Source organism: Protobothrops mucrosquamatus, unplaced genomic scaffold (assembly GCF_001527695.2).
Source record: "Protobothrops mucrosquamatus isolate PMUCROS unplaced genomic scaffold, P.Mucros_1.0 scaffold_99, whole genome shotgun sequence".
NCBI classification, from domain to species: domain Eukaryota; kingdom Metazoa; phylum Chordata; class Lepidosauria; order Squamata; family Viperidae; genus Protobothrops; species Protobothrops mucrosquamatus.
The window spans coordinates 476,746-491,014 of NW_015386175.1; the positions used below are offsets into that span (position 1 = coordinate 476,746).

At 34.8% G+C, this 14,269-nt stretch overlaps 1 protein-coding gene across 2 annotated transcripts in view; it reads left to right on the forward strand.

The window, feature by feature from the left end:
* The window catches only part of RPTOR (regulatory associated protein of MTOR complex 1), a 395,406-nt gene that overhangs the window by 309,425 nt on the left and 71,712 nt on the right, over positions 1–14,269 (forward strand). For both annotated transcript variants that reach the window (XM_015815086.1, XM_015815094.1), the window contains 3 exons: positions 6,585–6,703; positions 12,778–12,881; positions 13,819–14,002. In XM_015815086.1, the coding sequence (XP_015670572.1) occupies positions 6,585–6,703; positions 12,778–12,881; positions 13,819–14,002 (407 nt within the window). The remainder of the gene's footprint in view (positions 1–6,584; positions 6,704–12,777; positions 12,882–13,818; positions 14,003–14,269) is intronic.

Consider the following 14,269-nt stretch of genomic DNA (forward strand, 5'->3'; position numbering starts at 1 on the left):
AGGAGGATTTTATTTAGGGACGATTTTAAGTATAATTTTAATTGGAACACAGCTTCGAATATTTGGTTTTAATTTGGTTTTAGAGGGGTTTTTATTTTTATTGATATGTGTATCTGTTTTAATATGCTGTGCACCGCCCTGAGTCCTGCGGGAGAAGGGCGGTATAGAAATTAAATTAATAATAATAATAATAATAATAGCTTGATTCCCTCTTCTTTGTGGCAACCCCTGAGATATTGGAACACTGCTATCATGTCACCCCCTCATCCTTCTCTTCATTAAACTAGACATACCCAATTCCAGCAACTGTTCCTTATGTTTTAGCCTCCAGTCCCCTCATCATCTTTGTTGCTCTTCTCTGTACTCTTTCTAAAGTCTCAGCATCTTTTTTGCATCATTGTGACCAAAACCGGATGCATTATTCCAAGTGTGGCCTTACCAAGGCATTATAAAGTGGTATTAACACTTCACGTAGTCTTGATTCTGTCCCTCTGTTAATGCAGCCTAGCACTGTGTTGGCTTTTTTGGCAGCTGCAGTACACTGCTGGCTCATATTTAATAATAATAATAAAGTTGGAAGGGACCTTGGAGGTCATTGAATCCAACCCCCTGCTTTAAGTGATTTAAATTTAAGTGATTGTCCACTAAGACACCGAGATCCCTTTCACAGTTACTACTATTGCACAAGGAACCACCTATACTATACCTGTGTGTCAGGTTTTTCTTGCCTAAATGTAGAACCTTACTTTTTTCACCATTGAATTTCTTTTTGTTATTCAATTCTGAAAATATCTTTACAGAAAATGTAAATTAATGAGGGGGGGTTGGTTTTCTGAATTTGGAGCTATATATTTAACGGAGTTGATATAAATATGGAATTGATATTCCTTAAATGGATGGGTAACCCACTTTTTACCTATAGGTCTCCATTCTGATTTCAGCCAATTAATAGAGTATCCTGCTATTTTACTAAAGGCACCTATCTTTTGCATAAAAGATAATAGTACAAAGTTTAAAAATAAACAAAAGAATAAGGAAGTTAAACAAATTTGTGCTCAACTGAGTTGCTTACTACTCCATATATCTCCTGTGTTGTCTATTACAAGGGTTGCATACAGCATGGATGGATGAGATATCCTTGGTTAGTTCCTCTAAATAATGGAAAGGCAGGAGAAAACATGCCATTAATCTTCACTTTAGATGTAGGTGACCCATACAATATCTGAATCCATTTTATGAATTCCAAAAGAAATTTAAATCTGTTTAATACAGCAATCATTTTGTCAAAGGCTTTTTCAGCTTCTAATGATAAAATTGCAAATAGTTCTTCCTTTTTATTTAGTCCATTAGATCTGCAATTAACCTAATGTTACCTTCTGCTTGATCATTGTTAACAACAAACAATATCACTTGATGTAATCTATTTGCTAACACTGCTTTTAAAATCTTTGTATCAATGTTAATCAACAAGACAGGATGATAATTAGAACACTGAGTATTATCTCACCTGCTTTTGGTACAACTATGATAGAAGCCTGGTTAAATGTCAGAGATAAAATTCTTTTTATCAAATATTTCTTAATATACTTGACAAGATTTTTAAAATTATTTGTTTAATCTCTACCTCAGATACTAGAGCAAATAGATGTTGATGTTGTGTATCATCTAAACATAAATTAATTTTATTTTAAAAGTCTTCTATCTTCATTCAGTATATTCTCTGGTTTACTGTATAATTCTGAATAAAATTTTAAAAATTGATAATTTATGTCAATTGAAGTTTTATACATTTCATCTCTTTTGATAATTTTAGTAGCTTACCACTTTCTCTTAAAATATAACAAATGACATCTTCTTCCCATATCTTCTTATCTATAAATAAATCTTTAAACCCTGATCATTCAGTCCTAGTCATCAAAAGTCCATTAAGGGTTACCAGTAATAACAACATATTTATTTTAACCTTGATCAAATAAACCTACTTTATATTTCTTCCTTTTACTGTCAACAAGTTTGGTCTTTAATCCCTTCAAATAATGTCCTAGAACTTGATTTCTTTTCATTTTAATTGGATCCTTCTCATAAAGCCTTCAAAACTGTAACATGTCCCTTTGTAAATCCGATATAGATAATTTATCCAGATCACTCCTTTGGTTTGTTATTTGTATATCCCTTTCAATTATTAAGATATCAACCAATTTCATTTGTATATCCAATGTAATATCTTTTTCATATCATTCTTTTAGTTTGTCATTTTAAATTCATTTTCATATCATTCTTTATTTTATCGATAAAACATGTTCCTCTTCCCTAACATCTTTTAAACACAGTTTTTCTCCATTCTGAATGAGTGAGTCAAATTTAAGTATTCTTCTCCTTTAATTGCAATCTTTAGTTCCTTCTGGTTTCCCCTAGTTTCTAACATTCGAAGTCCCATCCTATCATTTTTTTAAAAAGAATTTAGAACAACAGCATTGTCCCATGGACAGATTCTTATAATTAATTTCAAAATCTTATTTCAAATCGATCTGGACCCTTAGTCTATTTGTAACTTTCCAAAATCAACATTCTAATCACCCTTTTGCTATATATTAAAAAAAAATCTAAGTCTTTAAATTTGTATTTAATTTTTTTTTTTTTGCTAAGGATTGAAACTTGCCCAAGAGTTTCCTTGTTATTGCAAAGATCTCTAATACGGTAGCTAAAAAGTAGTTAAGAAGTAATTTCGAAAGTGATTAAGAAATGAGACTCATCAAACCTTATGTCCACACAGGCTGCATTACGTTTGTAAACTTGATTGAAACCCGTATGTCAGTCACAAAAATTTCAGTTTCTGCAGTCTATCCCCAAGGGGCCTGTCTAAAGTACAAGTGGGTGATTTCACAATCTCTGTTTTTTCCAGAGAGATTTTACTGCCCAGAATTCACCGTCTGGCTGCTGATCCTGCTGCAGTGCCATCTTTGTACCTTTAGGGATGTCTAGTTTGTCATGAACCTTCACTGAAAGTCCCACAGAGCTGTCATTTTAGATGTACTTTTAGCACATATGCTTCTGCCATGTGCTTTGCCTCTGCATCCCTTTTTATCATTACAATCTCTAATGCAAAAATAGAGCTTTTTCCCCCTCCTGCTGTTAGTATTTCTTTTCATCAGTGCACTGACTCAGTCAGTTCAAGCTTGACAAGCAGCTAATTTGGATGCCTCACTCAAGGAGCTGTGAGCAATATTTTTTTTCAATGAAAATAAGGAAGAGGGAGAGCAATGAATCTAAAAATTCATAGAAATTCCTTCTGTTCTCTTCAGCTGGTAAGCTAAAGAGGAATAGCTAAAGAGGAATTTCAGAGCTGATGTTTTTTAAAGATCAGATTCATTAAAGTCTTGTGCAGGTATTTTTCCTTCTTCATTCTTTATTCGTCAGCCATGAGAGAAACACGTTGGTTCACATTAGCATAAAATATTGCAATATTGAAAGATTCTTTTCCTTTCCTGCTGGCCTTTCATTAACTTTCAAAGGAATCTCAAACACCTGAGATTTCCCAGCTGTGGTTATATAACTTCCTGGTGGAAATAAAAGTAGAAGAGGTAGAATGCTGATCAGGGAAAAAGGAGCTGTGGAGAATGCTCTTCCAGGGACACTGAGCTGTCTGATGCCTTGACAGCTGCCATCTTCTTGACTTTCATCATTTTGCTTGCTTTTGTTTGTGTCTTCCTGAGCACATATACCAAAAGTCAAGCTTTTTCAGTGACTCCAAGTCTGACACATAACAGAGATTCATAGGTTGTGCCAGGTAGGAAAGGAGCATGAGATGCCAGCGATAATCTAAGATCTCATAAAATAACAAATGTACTCAAAAACCTGCTTTGATGTTTATTCTAATTCAAGAAATGGCACACAAATCACATGAGGTTACCCACTCCACTTGCCCATATAGAAAAGCTAATTTGACATTTCTCTGTCCTGTTTTCACAGTGATTTAAAATGTTTTACCCAGATAAGTGGGCACCCCCCAGTATATTGGGATGTCTGATTATATGGCCTCCATTCTCAGATTGCACAGATGAGAAACCATCGATTTCCACTGAATACCATCCTAATTACATGAATGAGAAATCCCAATTCACAACTTTTCTGCATAAAAAAATGTATTAGATGTTATGTGAAATATCATACCCAATAGTACTTTTACATATCTGGACATCAGAATTGGTCACTTAGTAATGTCAGGGGAAAAACATGTTAAGAGAAACAAGAGACAACACACAACAAAATTTTCACTTTAGGATCCAGAGGTTTATTTCAATTTAACACACAAATTCAGTACTTACATTTCAACAACTTATTGCAATAAGGACAAGTGGACTAGCTTAAGTATGACAGCTAGGCCAAGAGGCAACACCCAAATCTTTGAAGCAGGTTTTATACCTTAGCATTGTGCCCATCTCTAGCATTCTGGTGCCACCCAGTAGCCATCCCATTTCCCTCCCAGTTCCCTTTCACATTTCTTGGATCCCTCCTTTCAGGTCACTTCCCTATTCTTGGAACTGACCATTAGGTTAGTTTCTTATTCTTCCATTGTTGCCCTGGTTACTGGGCTACTTCCTTGTTCTGTCTTGTCTTTGTCCTATCCACCACTTTCCTCACTACCATTCCTACAAGTGTCATTGCAAAGATACACCCATACACAGGGTTTAGTTCCTCTATTCTCCTACATTCTTGTTCAATGTTCCGTTTTTCTTAAGAATTTGCACCGATCACAAATAGTCATCTTTTTCCTATGAAAAAGGTCAACAAAGGAGGTAAAAGTTAAGCGCTAGATAGCAAGTTCAAATCTAAATATGATTAAATTATTTAGTTCACTCATAGGGATAATTAATTTTTCCTTTCACAGTAATTACCCACAATTGTTTCAGCTTTGAGGAAAATGCGTGTTTTCCACTATTGGTACTACTGTGGACACTTGCATGTGCAGATAATCTGCCAGATCGCCACTCAGAGTTCCATTATTTAGACCGGTGGCCATATAAATTTATTAAATAAATAAATAGAATGAGCAATCATTTGATGAAGAGAAGCCAAAAATAACTTTTTTGCAAGAGAGGGGAAGACAATTCTGGGGCAATGAAAATTAAAAATAAGACTTCACTATATAAACACCTGAACAATTATTTATCAAAAAAAAATTAGCATCATGTTTAATACCACCAATTCCACTGACCCTATCAAGCCATTTATCATGGTTACAAACTGCCTGTTCATCCAGTGGCTCTGTTACTGTTAAACCATATTGTAAATGGCCACTGTAATAAGATTTCCTTTCTGACTATTTACAATTTATCTTTCCCCAGATACTTATATATTTGTAGTTTAGGATTACATTTAATGTATCAGACACAATAGACTAATTCACTAAAGTTTATGACATAAGTATATTAGTTTTCAAGATATCACTAAATTTTAAATGGCTAGATTTTAATTTCATTTACTGCAGGATTATACAGTTTCCCCTGGGATTGTTAATAATGTGGCTTAGTGATAAGATCAAAATAAGAAAGTATAATTAGATTGCCTTAGTCTAAATCCATTACCTGACTACATTTGGTCAGTGCATATTCCAGAGCTGGGAAAAGTTACACAAATAATTGTGTGCCTGTAAAAAAGTTAGTTATGAGGAAAGGTGAGAAATTCATTTATTTTGCTTGGAAAAAAGAGAAACGAAACACCTAGAATCATTCAAAATAAACATGTAAAAAAGGTGGATAAAAATGTTTCTCCCTCTTGTTAAAAATAGAAGTCCAAATTATCAAAAGAATTTGAATGCTGGCAAATTTCCTCTTCACATAGAATGCATAGTTAAATTAAAAAACACATTATCGCAAACAATGGCTTTATGGGGGAATAAAGAGGCTTTAAGTTTGAATTAGGCAAATTCATATAGAATATTGAGGATCACCATATTTAGGGCTTGTTTGCACGATTATCTTGGGATAAGAAAGAATATGTATAGTTTCTGATCTTATTTAGATGCCCTAAAATACTCTGATCTTGTTATTTTTTACAACAGAGGGACACAGCAAAAGAAACAAAAATATTGAAGTAGCTTTCTCAGATTTGAGCTTCAGTAATTTATATCCATCTTCAAATTCTTGATTTTCTGTGCAAACAATACTGTGGTTAACCTTTAACAGCAGGCCTAGATTTTTAAAAACCACCATTCTGTTGAACAAGCTGTACTAACCTGGTCTGCATATATTGCAATACTATCACTGCAGGAAGTCACCCTAAATCAAAAACAAAACAATCATTGGTTTATCATATAATTGTGTGATTATCTATGAATTAGACCGCTGATGCATTGATAATCAAAGGTAGACTACTATAAATCTACCTTTGTGAGTTAAGCACTTACCTCAGCCTATAACATGTTACAAAGCACTCTGCATATTAATAGCAGTACAATCTTATTTTTGTTTATTTACAATTGTCTGATATATTGTCACCATCCTGAGATCATCATATAAAATGACAATTTGGCGACTGGATTTCACTCAGACGTATTTTCTTGCTTTATTCTTCTTTGTTTCCAGGGGTGTCTTTCAATAGTATTTACACCCAAATTTGGAGAGTCCTCTTACACTTGGCGGCTGATCCATACCCTGATGTTTCAGACCTGGCTATGAAAGTGTTGAACAGCATTGCTTACAAGGTAAATTTGAGGGGGTGGGATGGGGGAGTGTTATTTTATCAGATAGCGAGTTTCTCATATAATTTGTGATAGGATATTTTCAATAAATTTGTTTAGTTAACTGTCTCTTTGCATTCATACAGGTAATTCTTGACTTACAACCCTCCACTTAATGACTGTTGAAAGTTACAACGGCATTGAGAAAAAAAGGGACTTATGACCAGTTCTCATACTTATAAGCATTCCCACAGTCGTGTGATCAAACTTTAGATGCTTGGCAACTGGCACGTATTTACAATGATTGCTGCATCCTGGGGTTCTGGGGTTGTCATTTGCAACCTTTCTAGGGAGCTTCCGACAAGCAAGTCAATGGGGCAAACCAGATTCACTTAACAGCCGCATGATTCACTTAACAACTGTAGTGATTCACTTAAGGACCATAGCAAAAAGTTCGTAAAATGGGGAATTACTCACTTAACAATTGCCATGCTTAGCAGTGTAAATTTTGGGCTCCATTGGGATCATAAGTCGAGGACTACCTGTATTATGCCTTCAACATAGAGTCATGGACTAAAAAAGAAGTTTTATTCTCTTCATAAAGTTAGTGGTCTACATTGGCTAGAGGCCCCAGGGGTGAAAGAAAAATAATAAAAAAATATAAAATTATACAATAATATCCATATTATAATGTGTTTAAAATATAGTTTGGGTTTATATCCTCCTCCTGTTCCTCGGGCTGTTTCCTTCCCCCAAACACACAGAGTAAGCAACTATCCACCCTAGACTACCCCACTAATCTTACAAGCCTTGCAGATCATTAAATTTTTTTGATGGGAATCATGCACCAGATAAGATTGGGAGACGATATTCCTGTAGGAAACTAGCTTCCAAGCCCTATATTTATGTTTTCATTGGTACCTTATTTTTGTGGAACTCAACTTTTTAACTAAATAAATAACCTTGCTCCCTGTTTTCATAAAGAAAATTCATAGGAGTTATATAGACACTTAAATAGCAATGCTGTATGACTGTCAAATGTTTGACAGCTCAAGATTTGGTGGCCTTGAAATTGGCAGACTGATACAGGAGAGAGTAACCACAAAATCTGAGATTTGGCAAATAGCAATGGAATAAGCTACTTTATGGCCAAGTATTTCAACAGTCTCTAATTATTCAGTTGCTACTCATTTTCCCTGTTTCCTTTTCTTTGGGCTTTTATATCATTATGTTGGATAAATAAATTGTGAAGTTTTACATGTGGCATACTTATTCAGAGAGTCTTTTACCCTGCTGATAATTTATGTTTTCTGCCAGCATAAGAATTTCTGGACCATATCCAGAATGCATTATGCATTTTCCTAGCTTTATAAAGAAGATAATAGGAAACATGGTACAGTATAGCCTAGCTGAAAGAGGGAAGCAGTAGAAAGCTAAGTATTTGATGAATATATGAATGTTATCCTGTATAAAAAAAGTATTTGAATAACTGTGTCCCATAAATTAATGTTGAAGAAATATGGAAGCCACAATTGCCGTGTGATGGTTATTAGCACCACTGAGCAAAAAAGCCATCAGTCTGTTTTAGCAAAGATTTTTTGGGGAAAAAATCCTTTTAGGAAAGGATTTATTCAGTTATTCACCCTAAGTGGGTTTTAGAAACATGACTGGGTCTAAAATGTAAAAAATGAGTAAACAATTGTAATATTTTAGAGCTTTTATATAAGATTTCAAGTATGAGATCATCAATGTTTTGTGTGATTTGGGGCTTCTTGTAAGTTTTTCTTCATTTTGTAATTGGCAGCAGACCATCATAAAATATCTGAAAATATCACCAACTTCTGCTTAGGTGTTATTAGAGTGTTTCTCTGAACTGTCATTGTTGTGTGCATAACTGAAGTGCTTAATTGACAGTAAATTTAATATTTAAACCCAGGTTTGTAGAGAAGAAACAGAAAAGAATATAATAAAGAAAGAAAATGTATAAAAATGTGACTTCCGACCTTTATTACAAATATAAACAAATTCATTAACTATTTACTCTCTCTTAAATGTTACAACATTTATCTTTTCATCCTATATTCGATCTTATCTATAAACAAAACCATAAAATATCAACTTTTTAGTCTTGAAAATGTAGTCAGAAGTAACAACATATTTTATTTTAACCGTGATCAAATAAACCAACTTCATATTCCTTCCTTTCACTTCTAACAGCCCTAATCTTGTCATAGAATCTGATCCCTTTTCATTTTTTCTTTGTCCCATTGCACAGAATTCTTCAAGGTTTTAACAAATCTCTTTAGTAAATCAAGTAGGAAATTTTTTTTCAGGTGACTCTCTTGGCTTGTCATTTTTATTTCCTTTTAAATGTTAAAGTCTCAGCCAGTTTCTTTTCTAGATCTAAATCATTATCTTGGTCTGCCAGCTGTAAATTCTGTTTCAATACCATCTTTATTTTTCTGCTTTTGCTGTTTCTTCAATAACATCTTTTGGACATAGTCTATCCATAGAAGCAGATATCATTCCTGACACTGTTGATATTGTGGCTACTATTTTCTGATTCCATTCTTCAAAAGTCTCCTTCAGTATTTTTATTGTCATAATCATCTTGCAGGCCTGTATATCTTTACCTAAAATCTTTTGTCCCTTCTAGTGTACAGTTTTTAAAATCATGATTTTTTTAAATCTATGTTTTGTTTTGTAATAACCAGATGGGATCTACTTCCCACAAGAAGCTGTTTGTACTTTATAATTAATTCCAAAAATTTTACAGAAAGATTTTGCAATTAATTATAAAGTACAAACAGCTTCTTATTTTTCAATATTCCAATTTTGGATCCTTAGTCAGCCTTATAACTTTCTAAGAACAAAATCTGATTTATTTTTTTGTTGTTTAGTTCAGATTCTTTAAATTCTTAGGCTTATAGCACTTAGATGTATATACCTCTTCACAGTGCTTTACATCCCTCTCTAAGTGGTTTACAGAGTCAGCCTATTGCCCCCAACAATCTGGGTCCTCATTTTACCGACCTTGGAAGGATGGAAGGCTGAGTCAATTTCGAGCTGATCAGAATCAAACTGCTGGCAGTCGGCAGTCAGCAGAATTAGCCTGCGGTACTACTTTCTAACCACTGTGCCCCCACAGCTCTTATGTTATATATAGTTAAACTTATATAACATAAACTTTCCTTTTGTTCAGGATTCACCTGGTGTTTTCACATTTGTCATTCTGAGGGCCTCTAATAGGCTAATGAGAAATTTTTGAAAGTGATTAGAAAGTGAGGTTTGCAAACTTAACTTCCCTTTAAAAGTCTCCACTACGGTAGCTAGTAAGATAGCTAATCCAGTTGTCTCTCAGTGTCCAAGCCTGGGAAAAACAGCTTTTCTGTGACCTCCTCAGGGGGGTACAGCTGTCCACAGTTGAGTGATCTCTCACCCTATCCTTATCTGAATATCAAAGAACCAGTATACTCATTGGTCCCTTTACCTCAGTCATCAACTTCGTGTTTTTAATGTGAAAAGTTGAATGCATATAGACACATATACATCCCTACATCCACACATACATACATGTATGCATACATACATATCAAAGCTATGTTGATGGATGAAAGGATAGATAATACTGGTTGGGAAAACTCAAGAAAGAGTGAAGGAACAAAGCTGGCAATTGTGGTTTTATTAAAATCAGAATACATCTTTGTGTTTCTAGCACAAGGTACCTATTAGTGAGATCTAGTTACATTCACAGAGAATTCAGTGAGAAACAAGAGACCTAGTTACATCCAGATTTAAAAGGAAAACATTTTATTTGCTCGGGTTCATTATATAGATTACATAGAAATATTGTATTTGTAGTTGCTATTTCAAAGTTTATATTATCTATGCAGCTTATTTTAATTTCTTCTTGTTGCATATATATATATATATATAGCCTTTAGCATATTTTGATTTAATAATGTCTTTTAACCCAAACTTTTTGTCTTTATGTACTTTTCTTAACTATCCTGACATTGTCGATTTAGTTTTGGATATTCTCTTGTGCTGGATAATAGTTGCAAGAAGGTTAAGTAAGTACATAGAAGAAGGTTACAGTATTACAAATTGCATCCTTAATGGAGCTAGATAGTAGAAAGCTGCCAGAGAGAAATTTCTGTCATGCTGGAATGCACATGTTTGTTAGGAGATATCAGCAAACTAACCCTTCATTTTCCTTTCTCCTCATGAATATACATGAGCTGTATAATTAACCTCTTTTTGTCCCAATGATAGTGGTTGGTGATGATCCAACCACTATCTCCATTTCAAGGGACTTCAGGGAAACTAAATGCATCAGCTTCAAACGAGTATTATTTCCCTCCCCTTATAACTCCATTCTGGCTGCATGTTAAGGGACCATGGGAAGGTTCAGATTCAGAAGAGCAAGAACCCACCTAGAATGCCTACTTTGTACCGGGGCCATAATTAGAGATTGGTTGACAGAACAACAAGAACTGATGTGCATTCTGTCAATGGGTAGTTTAAAGAGATAAATTTCTTTTTCTCACTGACTTTACAAAAGTAGATTTGCTATATTTACCCCGCTGCTAGATTGTGGTCTACATAAGTTAATATAACTAGAACCTTTCATAGCTGACTTTGAATCAAAAGGAGTAGAGGAAATAGCTAACTCTAGTATAATTTGCTAATTATTTAAAAATGAGCTGGCATTCTAAGCTGCTTAAAACAATTAGATGGGGAAGAAACCATTTTTACAGCCATAGAAGATGATCAAATTATCTTATGTTTTATGATTGAATGTAACAGAAGAAAGCTGATTAAGAAAAAAAATTAATAAATAAATTTAGAACTTGGTCCCAAGCAATTCCACGATTGGCTTTTCAGCAAACAAAGTCAGTTTGACCTCCAGATATAACTTATGCAAGCAGTGACTTTTCTTACTATTTTAGCTAGAGCTAGTACTGTATTACTGCACATTTACAAACTATTCATCCTCTCAAGGCCATAACAGTGGGGAGAAAAACAACTCTTTCTTTCTTGATGGCATAGTGCAATTTTTTAAAAATAAAATCATCTAGTATTTGGAGATGTCAAAAGACCCATTTTCAAGGTCCATGTAGCCAGGTGAGTGCTTGAGGAGAAATAATAAGTGCTCTGTTCCATAAGTGCTGAAGTTGTTTGTGTGTCCTCAGCAGCGTTGAGTGTTAAGAGCAAATGCAGATATTCTTGGAACATTGTCTTCTGTTTATGCTATTTATTTCTGCAGGTTCCCAAATGTCTTGTTGATTACTTTTAATACAACTTTTTAATACAACTTTGTATTAAGTTTTTGTATTAATTTTTTAGTACAACTGCTGAGATCTTAATAGCCATCAACAGTCTCTTTTGATTTGATAGATTCCTATAAGTGAAGGTTTTCCTGCATCAGAAACTTCACGGCTATACGCCTTCTCTTTCCATTCCTTCTCCCTTTGCCCAGAATCTCAAGAAGTGGCAAATGAGATTTATCCTTATATCTTTGGGGAACCATAGGAAGTGTGTTGTATTTATTTTGTTGCCCCATTTTATTTATTGCATCAGAAGCTAATTTAACACACCAACTGAGCATAAAGGACCATGGTTTTGAATCATAAAGTAATTTTTCACCACTGAGCCTACTGGGAATATTTGATCCTATAAGCCTTGACAAATTATTCTGTTGTTAAAGTATTATTTACTCTACTTCTTCTGTTTACGAATTATTCTTCCTTCTGAGAAAAAATTGATATGTGAAGGTGAGTTTAGGCAACAGTTAAGTTTTGTCATGCTGTACTAAGTTTGGTCCTAAACTGATTTTAGTCTTACCTGAAAAATTGTCTCAAGGTTTTACTGCAATCATTAACATGGTATAGAGACTAAAGTGGCATATTAAAGTGGAATCTTGGTGATGGGTAGGTGGTATGAGCTAGATTCTTCTTTGATAGGCATGCAGTAGTATAACAATACTTTCTTAGTGCTGGAGAGTGACTCTACTTTCCTTTATTTCCAAATGTGAAAACCATACTAAGCAGAGGTTGGCATCTGTTTCTCTCACTTGCTAATTTTTTGTTTCCTAGGCAACTGTAAATGCCCGCCCCCAGCGCATCCTTGACACATCCTCTGTCACGCATTCTGCCCCAGCCAGTCCTACTAACAAAGGCATGCACATACATCAAGTAGGGTAAGTTGCCTGTGTGTTTGATCCTGTGCCATATTCTAATTTAAAAGGGGTGTATTATACAGATATTATCCATTGTGCAACTTATTTGAAACCACTTGTCTATTTATGAGATTTTTTTTTCTGTGAGAGCTTTTAAGGATACCTTTCCCCCCCCCTATCTTATGTCCCTCTAGTGTAGTGTTTGTGATGAAGACAGCAACACCTCAAGTGTCCTTCTGAATTAACTCTGATTCATTCCCCATTAGTACTAAAGCTTTTAGTCAAAGGAAGCATAAACAACACTGCTCATGACTCAGTATAAGAGTCAGGATGAAAAGAAACTTATCTTTGTGCCAGAAAGATCTTTATCATATAATATCGAAAAGGTGACAGATACATTGGGAGCCACTTGCATTATGCACTGAACTTTCAGGCTTTATAGAATACACATTTTTTTCAGCAGATAGATTCATTCCTGTGTTGGGGGGGAAATGAAGAGGCTTTGTTGCCCCAAACATCATGCTGAGATCTAGAAAAACACCTATTTGGATATATCTTTCCTCCTACAATTTTATTGGGGCAAAGAGCAGTGAGGGAGGAGGGCAAAGGCTGGGAGAGGGGACTATAGCTTACAAATACTATTATCTACAAAAATTAAAGTTAATTGTTAAGGTACTAGGCTAGAAACCAGGCATAAAACTGACTTGGTGTCACTCTCTCTACTAAGAACTAGTCTAGGCAATTGCCTGGGGACGAAAACTGACTCAAAGGTGCACACCCCACAAATACAAACACACCCACAAGAATAAACAAAAGTGGCAAGTAGAGGAAAGGGTTTGAGCAGCAGTTGCTAAATAAAAATTAGTTATAGTGCAGGTTAAGTTTTTGCCTTGCCTTAGAAAAAAAATCTTAATGCAATCTTCATATTTCCACTCTTACTTTCATTTCCTATTATTAGAGGGTCACCACCAACTGCCAGTACCAGCAGCTCTAGTTTGACCAATGACGTGACAAAACAGCCTGTCAATCGGGACATCTCATCTGTAAGACCTGCAAATGTTGGCAACATGGGAGTGCAGTACACTCCCCACTCCCACCAGTTTCCTAGGACAAGGAAAATGTTTGACAAAGGCCCAGATCAGGTGAGATGGTTGTCCTTGCAGCAGTTCTTTCAACATGCACCTGAGTAGTGTTTCTATTCCTCAGGCAGGATTTTGTTCCCCCTGTTTTATTTCTTCCTGAATTTTTCATTCATCTATTAGTTTTAGATTTCTGTAAACTTACGCTAATGTTTTATAAGCAAGACATTTTTCACATGCAACAATTTTACCTTGAACTATTGAAAAGTGTGAATTGGTGTTATTGGAGTCTTCCTATATAAGGAGAAGCACCTTAAATTGTTACAGTTT